Consider the following 17,656-nt stretch of genomic DNA (forward strand, 5'->3'; position numbering starts at 1 on the left):
TGGAAGAGAGCAGCAGGGCGCCTGCTTGACAGTCACTCACTCCTCCGAGCCTTGGCCTTGCAGCTGGAGGAAGCCAGTGATCGGGGTCCCCAGTTTCTGAGATTGGTGGGGTGTCGGCAGTTGGACCCAATTAGCAGTCATCACCTATCCAGTGGATAAGTGGGAATTACTGCAGAGTTCTCATTTGTACAGGTTCACAGCTCATGACTACCACTGAACGGGCAGCAGCGACAGAGCTACTTATGGGAAGATCCCCAATGATCTCCAGAAGTATAATTTTGGGGGTAGGGTAAGCGCTTTTTCTTCAAGCAAAACCGTTATCTTCTGTGTCCTCCCTAGGGGAGTCATTTTAAATGGCTTTGTTTCTGGCTGGGGGTCGGCTTGCTGCAGCAGTAATCTCCTTCAGTGTTCAGCCGTTAGTGGAGAAAAAGGAAGGCTAAATTCCAAACCTTCAGATAGTCCACACCGGCCTTCTGTCTCTCCAGCCAAGGAATCATGGAAAGAACCAGTAAGTGAAGAGCTAGATTTTTCATGACCTTTTTCTTTTATTTGCAGATTTTGTGTCCCAGTGAAATACATTTGCAGCGTCCCGTAGGGTGACCCTGGACACAGGGCATACATTGAGGAGCGGGGAGGGTAAGATGCTGGCTTGTCACGGCGGCACTTACCACGCTTCCTCCCAGAGGGAGGCACGCAGACTCAGCCAGGGCACCCCATGGAGAGGGATGCCCAATAAACGGTAGAACAGGGATAGTGGTTGACGTGGGTGACACCACCTTTCCGATACACACCAGAACAACCTTCGGCGGAGAATAAGCCGCAGACAGATATTGCGTACCTTAGGACCCTGGGAACGGTCACGGCCTGGAACAACTTTACTTAAATTTCAGCAGTACAAGGCAAATTAGACAATCTTCCACGTGTAGGCATTAGACAGACTTGAATAGGAGTACCTCCACACGGCGATCCCAGGCTTTAGGACGCCTGTGTGTGAACAATTGAAGACGCGTACCTCCACTTGGCGGTCCCAGACTTCAGGACGCTTGGCCATGAACAATTGGAGAAGAGTACCTCCACTTGGCGGTCCCAGACTTCAGGACGTTCGAGTGTGAACAATTGAAGAAGAGTAGCTCTGCATTGGGCCTTGGGAAAAACTCCACTTAATTCTCTCACGCTTTCTCTCTAATTGGGGCTCACTCCTCTCTAATTCCAGATCAGGCAGTCCAGGGAACCTCTCCTCTTCTTCCATCCTTCACTGCATCAGAGTTGAAGGTACCCTCATGCAGCCGGCACTCTTGTTCAGGAACCCAGAAGGCATGGACCTTTTCCAGCTCTCAAGCACTCACATTTATAGCCTAACTCATACCACATGACAGGACATAAATTGATACATAGAATATTTGACAGATATAGACAGATATTTGTCCAGCCTTTGTTTGAACACTTCCATTAAAAGAGAACTCACCATTTCCCGTGGTAACCTGTTCCACTCACTGATCACCCTCACTGTCAGAAAGTTTTTTCTAATATCTAATTTGTGTCTCATCCCTTTCAGTTTCATCCCATTGCTTTTAGTCTTTTCTTGTGAAAATGAGAATAGGGCTGATCCCTCTGCAGTGTGACAACCCTTCAGATATTTGTAGACCACTATTAAGTCTCCTCTCAGCCTTCTTTTTTGCAAGCTAAACATTCCCAGATCCTTTAACCGTTCTTCATAGGAAATGATTTGCAGACCGCTTACCATCTTGGTAACTCTTCTCTGAACTTTCTCTAGTTTGTCTATACCTTTTTTTTTAAGTGGGGTCCCCAGAACTGGACACAGTATTCTAGATCAGGTCTGACTAAGGAAGGGTAGAGAGGGATAATGACCTCACGTGATCTAGACTCTATGCATCTCCTAATACATCCCAGAATTGTGTTTGCCTTTTTTGCTGCTGCATCACATTGTTGACTCATGTTCAGTCTATGATCTATTAGTATAGCCAAGTCTTTTTCACATGTGCTGCTGCTTAGCTCAATTCCTCCTGTTCTGCATGTGCTTTCTTCATTTTTCTTGCCCAGAAGTAGAACTTTGCATTTCTCCTTGTTAAATACCATTCTGTTAGTCGCTTCCCACTGTGCAAGCTTTTTTAGATCTTTTTGAATACTCTCTCTCTCTCTTCCTTTGTGTTAGCTATCCCTCCTAGCTTTGTGTCATCAGCAAATTTGATCAGTTTCCCATCAATTCCCTTCTCCAGATCATTTATAAAAATGTTGAACACTGGGCCTAGGACAAAGCCTTGTGGTACCCCACTTGATACATTCTTCCACTTGGATGTGCAGCCATTTATGACCACTCTGAGTACGATCACTCAGCCATTTCTGAATCCACTTAACAGTTGCCTTGTCAATCCCATATTTGGTCATTTTTTCAATAAGTATAGTATGAGATACTTTGTCAAATGCTTTACTAAGGTCAAGAAAAACTATATCCACCGCATTTCCCTGATCAACCCAGTCAGTGATACTATCATAGAAGGAAATTAGATTAGTCTGACATGGCTTGTTTGTTACAAACCCATGCTGGCTCTGGTTAATTACTCCATCTTCATCCTAGTTCTTGCATACATGCTGTTTAATAATTTGTTCAAAGATCTTTCCCGGTATAGAAGTCAGGCTCACAGGCCTGTAGTTTCCTGGATCCACCTTTTTCCCCTTTTTTAAAAATAGGGACAACATTTGCCCTTTTCCAGTCTTCTGGGACTTCTCCTGTTCTCCAGGAATTTTCAAAGATTATGGCGAGTGGTTCAGCAATTACCTCCGCTGCTTCCTTTAGTATCCTAGGATGTAATTCATTTAAGTTAGCTAAGTGTTCCCTCATCATCTCTATGCTTACAGGTAGCCTGCATTTTTTATTCCCCCAATAGCACAGGGAAGATCAGTTGATGTTCCATCTACTTTCTGAGAGAAAACAGATACAAAATAGGAATTTAAAACTTTGGCCTTCTCAACATCATTCTTAACCAAATCACCATTTTCATCTTGTAAGCATCCAATAGCATCTTTGACTCTTCTTTTGCTTTTGACATACCCCCAAAATACTTTTTTATTGCTTTTGGCCTCTGTTGCAAGCCTCAATTCATTATTAGCTTTAGTTTTTCTGACACTTGCCCTACAGTTTCTGCAGACCCCATTATATTCTTCTTTAGATATTGCCCCTTCTTTCCATTTGATAAACATATTTTTCTTTGTTTTTAACATGTGTGCAAGTCCTGCGTTCATCCATCCTGGTTTCTTTAAATGCTTCCCATTCTTCCTTCTTTTAGGGATTGTTAACGATTGTGCTTTGAGAATCTCATTTCGCAATATTTCCCAATCTTCTTGGACATTTCTGTCCTTAAGAACATCCAGCCATTGGATTCTTCCTACCCTCTTTCTGAGTTCATTGAAATCTGCCTTCTTGAAATCCAACCTTGAGGTCTGAGTTTTCTCAGGTCTTCCTCCCCTTTTTATCCAAAATTCAATGATAGCATGATCACTGCCTCCTAAGGACCCAGCCACCCTTACTTCCTCAACAATTCCCTCCCAGTTAGTAAGAATTAGGTCCAATATAGCAGATCCCCTTATTTTCTCTTCGACCTTTTGGAAGATAAAGTTGTCAGCAAGAGTGGATAAGACTTTGTTGGATCCATTACTTTTACCTGAGAGAGATTCCCAACAAATGTCTGGATAGTTAAAATCTCCCATGAGCCTTATGTCATGCTTTTTGGAGAGTTTGGCCATCTGATGTAGAAAGAGTTCATCAATATCTTCTGCTTGTCCAGATGGCCTATAGTAAATGCCTACAATGGTGACCTTTCTGTTGTTCTCTCCTTGAATTTGTAACCAAACAGTTTCTACAGAGCTACCATGCTCTGCAGCTTGAATCTCTGTGGAGATGAATGCTTTCCTAACATACAACGCAACACCTCCTCCCCTTTTTTTGGTCTGTTTCTTATAAATAAGTTGTATCCTTCAAGTCTTGTGTTCCAATCATGTGTATCATTCCACCAAGTTTCCGTGATGCCCATGACATCATATTTCTGTTGTGTTAGGAGCTCCAATTCTCCTTGCTTGTTTCCCATGCTCTTTGCATTTGTGTAAAAACATTTTAGTTTGTGATCGGTGTCTCTTGCTCCTCTACTTGCCTTCTGATTTTTTTTTCTTTGTTCTTTCTTTCCACTTCTAATAGCTAGGGTCTCAAATGTATTAATTAGCTGTATATTTTTACCTGGCTTTTCACTACATTCACAGACAGTCTCCAGGCTTTGCAGACACTTAACCCATCACACGCTGCAGCTGTGCAATACACATAACAGAATGACTAGACAGATTTGCACAGTGCACCAACATAAGACATGACATGTATGACATTATGGAGGGGGCCAGGAAAGCATGTACTGGGCCACTACACATTCAATGGGACATACTGTATTTGTAGTGCTTTAAAAAACTAATAACTTCAGTTGCGGCAATGTTTATATATGCTGACAATACTATCACAAATCCTTTTCTATGAAACCTTGGAGCACAATGTGAATCTGCACGGACATCGGATCAGGGGGTAACATGAAAACCTCATCCAGACCTAAATTCTTAGCGCCGCACAGTCCTACAGCAGATATTCAAACGCGGTTTGCAGCAGAAGGCCTGTTGTGTGCCGGATGGAGGTGAGAAATGGTGAGAGCAGGGATCCAGTAGCACACACTCCTTGGGTGCGGACAGCGCCCGTACATCAGTCACATGCACATAGACAAGGGGACAGCTATATTTTACAAGTGGGGAGTTGAGTAATTTGAGGCCGCAGCCCCACAACACCTCACACATCAGTATTTTCAGGAAAAATGTCTTGCGGTTAGCAATACAATCAAAACCTTCCTAAATCAAAGAGAAAACAAACACCTTGTCATGTCGAAGCGGCGTTCATGCTGTAGACCCTCTTATCACCTGCACAACACATTTCTGGAAGGCTTGCTGACTCAGCGCCAAAGAAAGCGGATATCCGTAACAACTCATATTTAACACAACATTAAAAAGATTAATCATCACCTTCAACACAAAGACCAAAAGGACACAATGTAATTTTAAGCATTGAAGACCGGAAACCGATTCAGATATTCAGCACATTAAGAAGATCAGAGCGGACTGTAAGGCTGTGTTCACACATGGCATTTTTGTTGCAGTTTTTAATTGAGATTCTTCTGCTTTTAAAAACTGCCAAAAAACCCTGCATGTGTTTCTCTTAAAACCGCGTGTATTGTTGAAAACTACTGTACGTGTTTTTTTAATGCGGTTTTTAATAGCGGAAGAATTGCAATTAAAATTTGCAACAAAAATTACGTCTGAACGTTGCCTTAAGAGTTTGTGCTGCATTCAGTACGGCATTAAAGGGGTTGTCCCGCGAAACAAAGTGGGGTTATACACTTCTGTATGGCCATATTAATGCACTTTGTAATGTACATTGTGCATTAATTATGAGCCATACAGAAGTTATTCACTTACCTGTTCCGTTGCTGGCGTCCCCGTCTCCATGGTGCCGTCTAATCTTCAGCGTCTAATCGCCCGATTAGACGCGCTTGCGCAGTCCGGTCTTCTCCCTTCTGAATGGGGCCGCTCGTGCCAGAGAGCGGCTCCTCGTAGCTCCGCCCCATCACGTGTGCCGATTCCAGTCAATCAGGAGGCTGGAATCGGCAATGGACCGCACAGAAGACCTGCGGTCCACCGAGGGTGAAGATCCCGGCGGCCATCTTTACAAGGTAAGTAAGAAGTCACCGGAGCGCGGGGATTCGGGTAAGTACTACCCGTTTTTCTTTTTTAACCCCTGCATCGGGTTTGTCTCGCGCCGAACGGGGGGGCCATTGGAAAAAAAAAAAAACCCGTTTCGGCGCGGGACAACCCTTTTAAGAATTGCCAGTCATTTTGTTATGTGTATTGCACAGCTGCAGCAAGTGAGAGGTTAAGGTTTGCATAAGACTGGGAGATGCTTGCAATGTATCAATTTATGTGCTGTCACGTGGTATGTATGTGAGAGATTAAAAATATGAGTGTTTTGGCTGTGGTAGAGAGATTCTCCTTGGTTCCTGAGAGAGAGTGCCAGCCACATGGGGCACCTTCAACCCTCATGTGGTAAAGAATGGAGAAGAGGAGCGGTCCCTGAGGGTCCATATACCAGGAACCGTGGAGAAGAGAGAGAAAGAGAAGTAAGAGGGAGAGAGTTTGAGAGTGAGCACGTCCAGATAAGGCAGAGATTCCCGTGCAAAAGTACTGACCTACGTGAGTGTCTGTGGAGTGACCCTACCCCTATCCTCTTCTGAAGAGTTCCCCAACCAGAAGCAGTTCCTGTCAGATAACTTAGACTGCAGGACTGATGTCATCCTGTGTTTCCTCCCTGACCTTTAATCTGCTGTTTTGCCTGCATGGCCGTCTTTTGCAATTTGTGCCTTGTACCAAGTTTTCTACAAGTAAAGTTTTGCCAGGCCCTGACAGTTCCTGGGAACCTGAGGTATTTTAATACTGTCTGCGGCTCATTTATTTACCCTCGAGGGTCATTCTGGTGAGTAACGAAATGGTGGTGTCACCCGTGACAACCTTATATCCTGCTTTCATGGTTATTGGCCATCCCTCTCCTAGGGGTGTCTTGAAGAGGCCCAGAGCTACTCTGGCCGAGATTACGTTTGAAGCCTGGTAAGTGCCACCGTGACAAGTGCCCACTCTACCCTCCGAGTTCCTCAACATATGCCCTGTGTCTGGAGTGTCTGCAACAGCATCACACAAACTGAGAATCTGATTAGAAAATGAACACATAACCCCAAGTAGATCTGCGTTGGTCAGGACTGAGATCACATGACCATCTGAGGAGGAAGAGGTCGGAGATACAGACAGAAGGGAATAACTAGCCCACTTATATATACTGGGGGGTGGGCTACGTCATGAATGACTAAAACAAATCACAGGAATGCCCCTTTAATGATATTTATGGGAATTTTACCTGTCCCTCTGGCATGTAAAGCTTTCCTTTTTGGTTACAAAAAAGTTAAACTATAGCAATGAAAGGAAAAGGCACCAGTGCCCACTTATTAACATTGATAACTCAAAGTGGTTTAAAGCTCTCTGCAATAGCAGTAGTCCGTGACTTAACACAACCCTCTGATATACCCACAAGCCCTTGCTCTTTTTCTGCCTCCCTGCACTGGTTGTGGTTTTTATAGTAGGCAGCATTGGAGATGAAGAGCTTCCTGGACTTATTGGTGTTAGAAGATAAAGAATAAATATACAAATAAGAAAGATTGAACAATACGTCTGCAGTGCCACCTATTGGAAGGCAGTATTCCTGCAAGTCAATGCCCAACTTTTATAACAATTACTGTTTTGGGGTGTTTGCTCCTCATCAGTATGCAGTAGGATCCCGGCTTGGCTAATGAGAGGCCTGTGACGTGGGTCAGGATAGGTATCATCACTTGATAAGGAGAGCACTAAGAAGGTGAGTGAGGAGACATCAAGGAGGTAAGTGAGAAGACTCACTCACCTCCTACTCTCCTTAAAAAGAGAAGATACCCTTCCTGAGATAAACAGTTACACCCAGTCCTGACTGCTTTCTATAGAGCAGCGTGTTAGGAATGTATGGAATTTATCAAGACAATTTTCCATATACAATTTCTAAAAAGTTATTTTTATCCCTGATACTCCATTATTTTGTCCACCACAGGTACTGTATACTGAATGACAGGCACTACACTATTAGCAGGAGCTGTCACCCAGTTTTCAAAAGAGACAGCGTGGTAATTAAGTATGAAATAAACACATGTATTTAAAAAAGAAAAAAAAAATCCCCCCCACCCCAGAAGAAGTTGTTGTTTTACTGCAGACCTCAGCATGCAGATCCATCTTAGGCAGATATGTAAATGATCAGAGTTGTGCTGTGATTAGATGAACGGTCTTGTCCTAACCTAAGGCCTCATGTCCACGGGGACAGATCCACAGCGGGTCACCTGCACGTGTGATCCGTGCCCTATAGGGATGCATTAGACACCCGCAGGTAATTAAACACCTGCGGATATCATTTTCCCCTGAGGCACGGATTGTGTGTGCGGGAAAACACCCGCAGCATGCTCCATTTTCGTGCGGGTCTCCCGCAGGCTTCTATTGAAGCCTATGGAAGCCGTCCGGATCCACGGCACACCCGCACTCCTGCGCCGGAGATCAGGAGTTCAAAAAAAAAAAAAAAGAGAGTGGACGGCGCATGGGCGCAACGCGCTGCCGGTGTGCCGAGCACATCTACTGGGCCAAAGAAAGAAGATCCACAGTGTCCGGACAGGTAAGTAAATTCTTCTTTTTAGGCCTCATGTCCGCGGGAAAGGAGGGACCCGCTGCGGGATTCTGCATAAAGAATCCGCGGCGGGCCTGATTTTCCCCGTGGACGTGAGGCCTTAAAGTGGTTCCCTCCTTGGCCTATAAAAGGCTCTCAGAGGCTCCTTGTTTGTAGTGACCTCTTCTTCTACTTGTGTAGAGCTTGTGGACCACTAGATGCCTCTACGACGCAGAAAAGAGATTGCACCCCGTTACCAGAGTCTGAGGCATTATTGGGATGCGAGAAGCTGGATGGTTGTATCGATGAATTGTCCCCCGCCTAAGGCCGTTCTGGCCCGACTGTTAGGTGGTGTTGGGACCAGTGGATGTGTAAGGGCTAGAGATGAGCGAGCGTACTCGGAAAAGCACTACTCGCTCGAGTAATTTGCTTTATCCGAGTATCGCTGTGCTCGTCCCTGAAGATTCGGGTGCCGGCACGGAGCGGGGAGCTGCAGGGGAGAGCGGGGAGGAACGGAAGGGAGATCTTTCTCTCCCTCTCTCCCGCCCACTCTCCCCTGCTCCCCGCTGCGACTCACCTGTCAGCCGCAGCCGCACCCGAATCTTCAGGGACGAGCACAGCGATACTCAGATAAAGCAAATTACTCGAGCGAGTAGTGCTTTTCCGAGTACGCTCACTCATCTCTAGTAAGGGCACACAAGGTGACCGGGCTCAGGATGCCCCCTACAGACCAGACGACTGTCTGATCGTCCGACAAGCACCAGCAGCTCCAACTGTTTGCGTTGTCAGTCATCCAGAGACAGGTGGCGCCATAGTTACACCCTTGTGTCTGTCGGAACCATTTCCAGGCGCATGGCTGAAGGACATTTAGTCTCACGGCGCCCATTAAGCGTATGGCCTTTGATCACAACATCACTACAAATGGGGGCAATGGTGGGTAACGATGAAAGTGGACACTACAGAGTGGAAACGGGTTGTCTTCAGTTATGAATCCAGGTTTAGTTTGGGGACTGACGACGGCCGTGTTCATGTTTGGAGACCTAGGGGTAAGGGCTCATGTCCACGGGCAAAATGACATTTAAAATCCGCAGCGGATCTCCCGCGCGCGGATCCGCACCCCATAGGGATGCATTGACCACCCGCGGGTAGATAAATACCCGCGGATGGTCAATAAAAAGGAATTTTAAAAATCTGGAGCATGAAAAAAAACGTGCCATGCTCCATTTTAGTGCGGATCACGCTCCGGATGGCCCCCATAGACCTCTATGGGTGTGGGAGATCCGCTGCGGATTGTAAATACTAGTTTATCGGGTGCATGAGATCCGCTGCGGATTTAACCCCTACCCGCTCCAGGACGTACCGGTACGTCCTCGGAGCATGGTACTTACCGCAACAGGACATACCGGTACGTCCTGGGGATAGTGCGAGATCACATAAGATCCCGCGCTATCCTGCAGCGGGAGCCGGCTGTCAGTCACGGCCGGCGTCCCGCTGCAACAGCATGCCCCCCCCCCCCCCACCCCGCTGTTAACCCCTTCCCTGCCGCGATCTAAGTAGATCGCGACAGGGAAAGAGTTGACAGAGAGATCGCGCTCCCTCGGTGTCTCCGGCCGGCGAGAGCCCGGCCTGTCGCCATGGCAACAGGACGCCAGACACTGGCGTCCTGTATTGCCTGTGCCTATAATCGCTGTATAGGCGATAAGGCATGGGGGAGCAGTAGCTCTGCCATGCCTTATGACAGCGATCATAGGCACAGTACTGCAAGTCCCTCAGAGGGACTAGAATAGTGTAAAAGAAAAGAAAAGAAAAATGTAAAAAAAATGTAAAAAAACACCTTTTTTTATGCTTTTTCTAATATTAGCATAAAAAAAGGGAAAAAAAAATTAAAACCCCACATATTGGGTATTGACACGTCCGTAACGACGTGTACAAAAAGTTGAACACGCTTTTTATTTTGTACGACAAAAAGCGTAAAAAAACACGCTAAAAAACAGAGGCAAAATGCTAATTTTTAGCATTTTGCCTCCCAAAAAATGCTATAAAAGTGATCAAAAAAGCCGTACATTCCCCAAAATGGTACCAATAAAAACTACAGCTCATTTCGCAAAAAATAAGCCCACATAGAGCTCCGTATTTAGAAAAATAAAAAAGTTACAGGACTTTGAATGCAGCTATAGAGAAACAAAATGATTTCCAATAAAAAGGGGGTTTTATTGCAAAAAAGTGTAAAAACCTAAAAAAAATATAACAATTATGGTATCGTTGTAACCGTACCGACCCGCAGAAAAAATTTAGTGTGTCATTTATGCTGCATGATTAACGCTGTAAGAAAAATAAAAAGAAATCTATGGCAGAATTGATGCGTTTTCTCTCCCTGTTATCATAAAAAAAAAAAAAAAAAATTACGATATAGTCTATGTACCCAAAAGTGGCACTGATGAAAACTACGGCTCGCCGCGCAAAAAACAAGCCCTTATACGGCCGCGTCCACGGAAAAATAAAAAAGTTACAGGACTTTGAATGCAGCTATAGAGAAACAAAATGATTTCCAATAAAAAGGGGGTTTTATTGCAAAAAAGTGTAAAAACCTAAAAAAAATATTACAATTATGGTATCGTTGTAACCGTACCGACCCCCAGAAAAAATTTAGTGTGTCATTTATGCTGCATGATTAACGCTGTAAGAAAAAGAAAAAGAAATCTATGGCAGAATTGATGCGTTTTCTCTCCCTGTTATCATAAAAACTTCTTTTTCAGTGGCCTTGCGTTTTTTTTCACGCGCAGATGCAAAAATGCCATCCGCGTGCATACACGCGTGAAAAAAAACGCATCCGCGTGTCATCCGCATGCAATAAAATACAATAAAATACTATTTTAAGCTCATCCGCACTGCATCCGCGGCCCAAATCCGCGTTACAAATCCGGAGCAGATTTGATTTTCCCCGTGGACATGAGGCCTAAGTGTCTCAATCCTGCCTTTGCTGTGGAGCAGGAGACTGCCCCCACCCGCTGGTGTGATGGTCTGGGGGGGCCACTGTATATGACAGTCAGTCACCCCTAGTAGTGGTACAGGGGACAATGACAGTTCAAATACAAACCAGAATAGACAATATTGAAATCAATGGTAGAATCCTTGCATCCAACGCTATGCACGGGGTATATGCAGATTTCAGTCCCATAAATAAACTGTGCATTTACACAATTAAAATATGCAAACGCACATGTGAATGAGCCCTTAGAACTTAAGTTACATTTATGTGGGGCAGTTTAGGTATGGTAAAAACCATGTGTTTTGGTGCGGTTTACCACAACTGCATCAAAAACACGTGCAATTTTGCTGCTGCGTTTTTTTTTTACTGCACCTCAACACTTCATGTGAATACAGCCTTTTCTCGTTTGGCCGCTGGTGCCGTAAAATAGCGTGAATGGGCGTTTTTGTGCAATTACGGTCAGCGTTTTCTCGCCCATTCTTACGACCGTGAGTGTTGTTTTTAGCAAAAATCCTTGGGATGCCTTCTAATGCCTATATAGAGGCACCTATAAGCTTTTCACAGCAGTGGATGCTGCTAAAATGCCTTCCCTTTCTTTGTCCAGCTCTCATAGGAGTCTATGGGAGCCGCTGACATATATCAGGTAAAAGATAGTTCCAGAACTATCTTTTTGCCCAACTTCAGCATGTATTTCGGTTGCGTATATTCCATTTTTGACAGTTCAACATTTTTACACGCTGTAAATTCGCCCCTGTGAACGGATGCATTGGAGGCCAATGGTTCAGATGGTCGCGTATATCGGTCGGGCGTAAAACATTGACATTTATGTTTTTGTGTGAATTAAGCCTTGGGCTGCTCTCACACAGGCGTCTGTAAAAATACCGTGCTTTTAAATGCGGAATTTCACAGCCGTTTCAAGTGCACCCCATCATTGCAATGGGTGATGAAGAGCGTTAAAAATGGCTGAAATGCACTAAAATTAAGTAGACAGCGTTCGAAAATCTTGGCGTTAGAAATGCCACAATCAAACGCGTCTGAGAAACCATGGGAATAGATGGAGGCATTTTACAGCGTTTAGCCTATGTTAAAGCAGCCTCTAAGTATTTTTCCAGAAGTCATGCATAGATCTATTCTGCAAGCAGACGGGATGGAGCCGTGGCGCCAGGCACACGTACACGAAGGCCTCTTCATTCTGCTGATCTGCGAGAGTTCTGGAGGCCGGACTTACATTAAGCATAAACTACCGACATTTAACTTACAGAAACCCCTTGAACACAAGTTCAACATTTGAAAGTAAACTTGAAAACCAAGTTGGAGGTTGATAAACTTTTCAGAGGTAATTGAAAATAGGATAAACAAGGATTTTAAATTCCAGCTGGTGTTATCTGGTGATTTCTCCACCAATGTAGCATTAATGCCGGCCCTGCACACTATTCATATGGATTCTGCTGGGAAAGGTCAAGTTATAACACATAATGGGTTAAAATTCGATCTGTAAAGCTACTCCAGCAGGCTGGCTCTGTAAACTTGGAAAAGAACACATTTTTCTTCTGTAAATCTCCTTCTCGAGCGCCCCTTCCACAGTTTCCATCCCTGAAATTCCAGGAGATCTTGTGAGCAAACAAAAAGGAGGGAATGGGACATTTTTAAATGAGATGAAAGTGCAAGAGTTGCTGCCGTATTTCTATGACTTTGCTTGGGCTGATTCTGCTAATAGGAGAGGCTTATACAACCAAGCAGTTTTCTGATGAGAAAGTAATTACTTTGCTGAGATTAATTGGTAGGGTTTGACTCAGTGGGTAAAAGTCTGGAATTCTTGCTGTTGGGTTCACACAGACATACAACTGCACCCAATTATTTAAAAGGCTGTCGCACCATATCAATAACACTCTAATTTCTCAACTCTGCTCTCTGAAAGACCTTTCACACGGGCATAATTTGGCTGCAAAACACACCGCAACATGCAGAAAACACACCCCAAAATTTGCAAGCTTCTGTGCAGATTTTAATGCATTATTGAACATGCAACTCTGCATCAAAATCTGCCCGTAGCAGTTTTCAGGGAGCGGCAGTTACTCAAGAGCAAAAGGAAAAATAAATATCATGTAGATTGCCATCTTCATGCCATTACCAGTAAAGTTATTCAATTCAATAACATTAAATGGTCACAGAGTTTTTAACAAATGTTGTATAAATCAACAGTACAGGCGAATGTAAGAAACACTAATATATTTTGGAGAAAAAAAGGCTTCTTTCTTCACTTATCAGGCTTCTTCCTGAATGGTTCATGAAAAAAGCTAAAATCTATCTTGGTAGACAAGATGGACAAACAGTGCACTGAGAGGTCAGATTACATGTTGTTCACAGAAGTCTATGGAAAGGAGAGGAGGAAGGACCAAGTGAGAGTAAAACAGTGCGAAACACAAAGACATGCTACTGCAGCTACCGTAATAGTAAGACTTTATTGTCTCACAGCTATTGAAATCACACCTACACCACATAGTAATTCTTATCATTTTCCCTATGCTGCTGCTGCTGCTTCTCTGTACTATATCTGAGATAGTGACAAGGCAGAATAATCTACTCTACTGTGTGCAATGTATGGGAGACATCATAGCAGCAGGTCTCCCCCCCACTAGTTCAGCGAAAACTGAGAATTAGGGATAGAGCCTGCAGAACAGAGAACTGCTAAAATAAATCGGATACAACTCAAATAACGGCAAGAAATAGTGCTGCTACTCATGCACATACCAGCTTATTCTGAAAATTCACATGAAAGTTTAGGTATGCTTTAAATCATAGGCTCACCAGTAGTGTCAACCATAGAAGAATGCAGATCATAGCACAGACCAGAATAGGCCACCATTATTGTGTCCTAGAGCAGAAGGGTCTGGCGTTCATATAACTCTCTAAGCCCATTTGATAATTCTGACACTTTCCACCCTCTTTGCTCGATAACAGCAGTTCCTCAGGAAAAATGTAAATGCCTGGCATGACACGGCTTTCCTGGCAAAACATCTCCTTGCCTGCAGTGCCAGGGACTCCTGCATTAACAGCAGTTCCATAACATTCTTCTATTATTGAAACTTACTTATAAGTGGGAACACAATAATAAATCAGGGAAGCTGCTGAGAAGAAAACCTTCCTGCGGTCTGTCATGGATGTGGGCTGTTTTGTGACAGCCTGTGCCCACTCAGCAAGCAACTATAAATCCAGGCCTGTATTCTGCTGATGGTCTCAACGCCCAGCTGGAAGCTGTAGTGGGTGAGGGCATCCTTCATGGTACTGGCATGCAATATACTGAAGTTTCACCGCTGCTTTTCACTCTGTATATTTATATGATTAGCACTACACATTCTGAGCATAAAGGCAACACTGCTCAGCAATCACATACCCAAGGATAATATCTATATTACACGTGAACATACATGAATGACTGAATACCAGCATGCACACACTGTTCCACAGTGTCCTAAATCCCCCATAGTAGTGGTCTAGTATTCGCACATAAAACAATATTGTCAATCCTTGCACATAACCCTCCTCTTATTAATCAGCTGGATTGGCCGAGGGCTACACTGTAACAAACTGTAACATCTCTTCACCCTGCACGGCTCTAACAAGGTAACGGCACAGTCTGCAGAACTTGGGCCGGCTCCAATCCAGCAGGGCTCGCCGGCAGACTCTGCATACAAATGCTTCTCCTAATGACTCATTCACAGTATGTATGAACTCCAGTCTCTGATTCGTAACAAGAACATACGCAAAGATGGCAGGTCAACAGCGAAATTACACACAAAAAAAACACCTTTTTCCTTCCTTATTTTCCAGACATAATTTGAAGCCATAAATCACCGCAGACACAGGTGACCTCAAAGGCTCCTTGGCAGCCCATGTGGAAACCCTACGAGCCAGATACGAACCTCCGTAGCCCATGCAAGGAGGACGGGCAGAGATGTGCTATAATGAAGAAGTCACGTTAACCCTAAGAAAACTGAAATTAAATCCTAGGCATGACAGCACATATTACAGTACAAAGCTCATTATTGATCAGTTTGCTACAACCCTGAAGAGACTTGACAACCAAGAACCCCTGTTATAACAGATATAATTGGCACATTGTTTTAACTAAATAATCTGCATTCAAAACACAATGTACACATGTAAAATTGCAGCCTGTAGAAGTCTGAGAGGTCATTATAGCAAGGAGTTAAGGCACAAAGCGGCTCTGGCAGGTAACCACCATAGTAAAGTGTTGCTAAGCGACAATGTGCAAATAATATACGCTGCAGGTCTTGGCTTGTGTAGATCAGAGCACTCAGCAGAAGATCTCCTGTCAAAAACGTAAGTATTAATTGCTTGCTTCCTACCAGCTGATTTGGGAGTGAACTTGTCTCTGTTGGCCGCACATACAGCAAGGAGTCTGTATCCAAGGTCCAGGTCAAAGCCTTGCTGTGCTGCTACTCTACTAACCACCTGTAGGAAGAATGAAAGCATTTACTATTGCAGATCTCAACTACTAATTACACGCAATGTCATTGGTTTACAACAAAAGTAGCGCACTATTACTAAGACCACCTTTTCATACGCTGGCATAAGATACAACAAGATTATTACGAGACGCACACCTCTTCATAAATGTAGCACATTTCTGGTCATTTGTGCTCCACAAAGCCAAAGAAGCAGAAAGCGTGCGCCAGAAAGCCAAATCCATGCCAGTTATGACCTGGCGTAGCTTTGCACTATAACTTGTGCCAGCTTCTGGCACAAATTATAGCAAATTTTCTGGGCAGCGGGTGGTCTATCTTCTTTTCGCAAAGCCCCTTTAACTTTCTGAAGTTAGTGGAAAAAGGGAAAAAGCTAAACATTTTGCACAAGTACAGACTTTACAAAAATATGCAACTGGGCCGACAATTATTGGTAAATGCATTCAAATCTCAACAAATGGCAGGTTTCTGGTATCTGTGTCAAATCCGCATCAAAATTAGCACCATTTGTTGTTGAATGATGCAAATCGTTTTTATAATGATTTTGATGCAGAATTCATCCCTCATCTGAAGAGGTGGAATCTGCACAGCAAATCTGCTGCAGCTAAATGACATGCTTCAGATTTCAATTCTGCACCGTCTGTCAAAGTCCACATGGATTTTGGTGGATTTTTTCTGTAGCGTGTGGAAAAGATTTTCAAAATCTCAGTTGCATTGCTGCTACTGTAAATGCTGGGGATTTTCTGTGTGGACAAGCTGCACGTAAAACCCGCAGCCAATATTCCCCACGTAAACATACCCCAACTGTGCTTTACATGCAGCTGATTTGTTATGGATTTTGTTGCAGACTTTGTTGCAAATCTTTAGCATATTCACACCAAAACCTGCAAGAAATCGGCTATGTGTGAACATACCCTAAAGATGAATTCACACGTGGCGGATTTTGGTGTAGGTCAGCAGCAGACTATCACTCAAATTGAATTGAAAAGGTAAAATCTGCTGCAGACCTGCACCAAAATCCCCCACATGTGAGTCCACCCTTAGGGTATGTTCACAAAGCGGATTCCGGTGCAGAATTTCCTGTGTGGTAAAACTATGGCGGAATTCCGCGGCTATGCGGTCGAGGGTTTTTGCTGCAGATCCGCAGGGGGATTTAGCCCTGTCAATGGGCATATTCTGCGTACAGCATTTTGTGACTCTACAGAAACCTACATGGAAAAGCTTGGTATATTACACACGGATGTTGAAGGAAAATTCCACAGCAGAATCCACCTATAGTCTACTGTTACACACGTTTTGTAGCAAGTTTTCGATTCTAATTTTTTAGCCAAAATCAGAAGTGGATTAGAAAAAGAAAAAAGAAAAAAAAATGATATGAGAAATACACTCTTTGTCAAATACAATCCGCCCCAAGAAGTTGTTGTCTTACTGCAGAATCCAGCATGCAGTTTCATCTTAGACAGATATGTAAATGAGGAGAGTTGTGGTGAACGGTCTTGTCACCTGAGGCCCTAAAGTGGTTCACTCTTTGCCTTTTAAAGGCTCTCGGAGGCTCCTTGTGTGTAGTGACCTCTTCTTCCACTTCTGTGGAGTTTGTTGACCACTAGATGCCTCTATGATGCAGAGAAGAGATTTTACCCTGTCACCAGAGTCTGAGAGGGGCGCACTATTGGATTGTGAAAAGCTGGATGGTCGTATCTACGAATTGTCCCCCACCCGGGCTGTTCCGACAACGTTACTGGACTACTACGCAGCGAAACCATGGCGGCTTCCAAGAGGTAGCAGGAGTATGCCGCCATGCAACCCGTATCACATCTTGTATCCAAGCTATAAAAACAAAAATCCTGCTGCGCTCCT

The 17,656-nt window shown here is 44.1% G+C and overlaps 1 protein-coding gene across 7 annotated transcripts in view; it reads right to left on the bottom strand.

Moving 5' to 3' along the window:
- Window positions 1-17,656, bottom strand: part of ZMIZ1 (zinc finger MIZ-type containing 1) — a 407,596-nt gene that overhangs the window by 75,211 nt on the left and 314,729 nt on the right. For all 7 annotated transcript variants that reach the window (XM_066600362.1, XM_066600356.1, XM_066600357.1 and 4 more), the window contains one exon: window positions 15,683-15,788. In XM_066600362.1, the coding sequence (XP_066456459.1) occupies window positions 15,683-15,788 (106 nt within the window). The remainder of the gene's footprint in view (window positions 1-15,682; window positions 15,789-17,656) is intronic.

The sequence above is a fragment of the Eleutherodactylus coqui genome, chromosome 4 (assembly GCF_035609145.1).
Source record: "Eleutherodactylus coqui strain aEleCoq1 chromosome 4, aEleCoq1.hap1, whole genome shotgun sequence".
Taxonomy (NCBI): domain Eukaryota; kingdom Metazoa; phylum Chordata; class Amphibia; order Anura; family Eleutherodactylidae; genus Eleutherodactylus; species Eleutherodactylus coqui.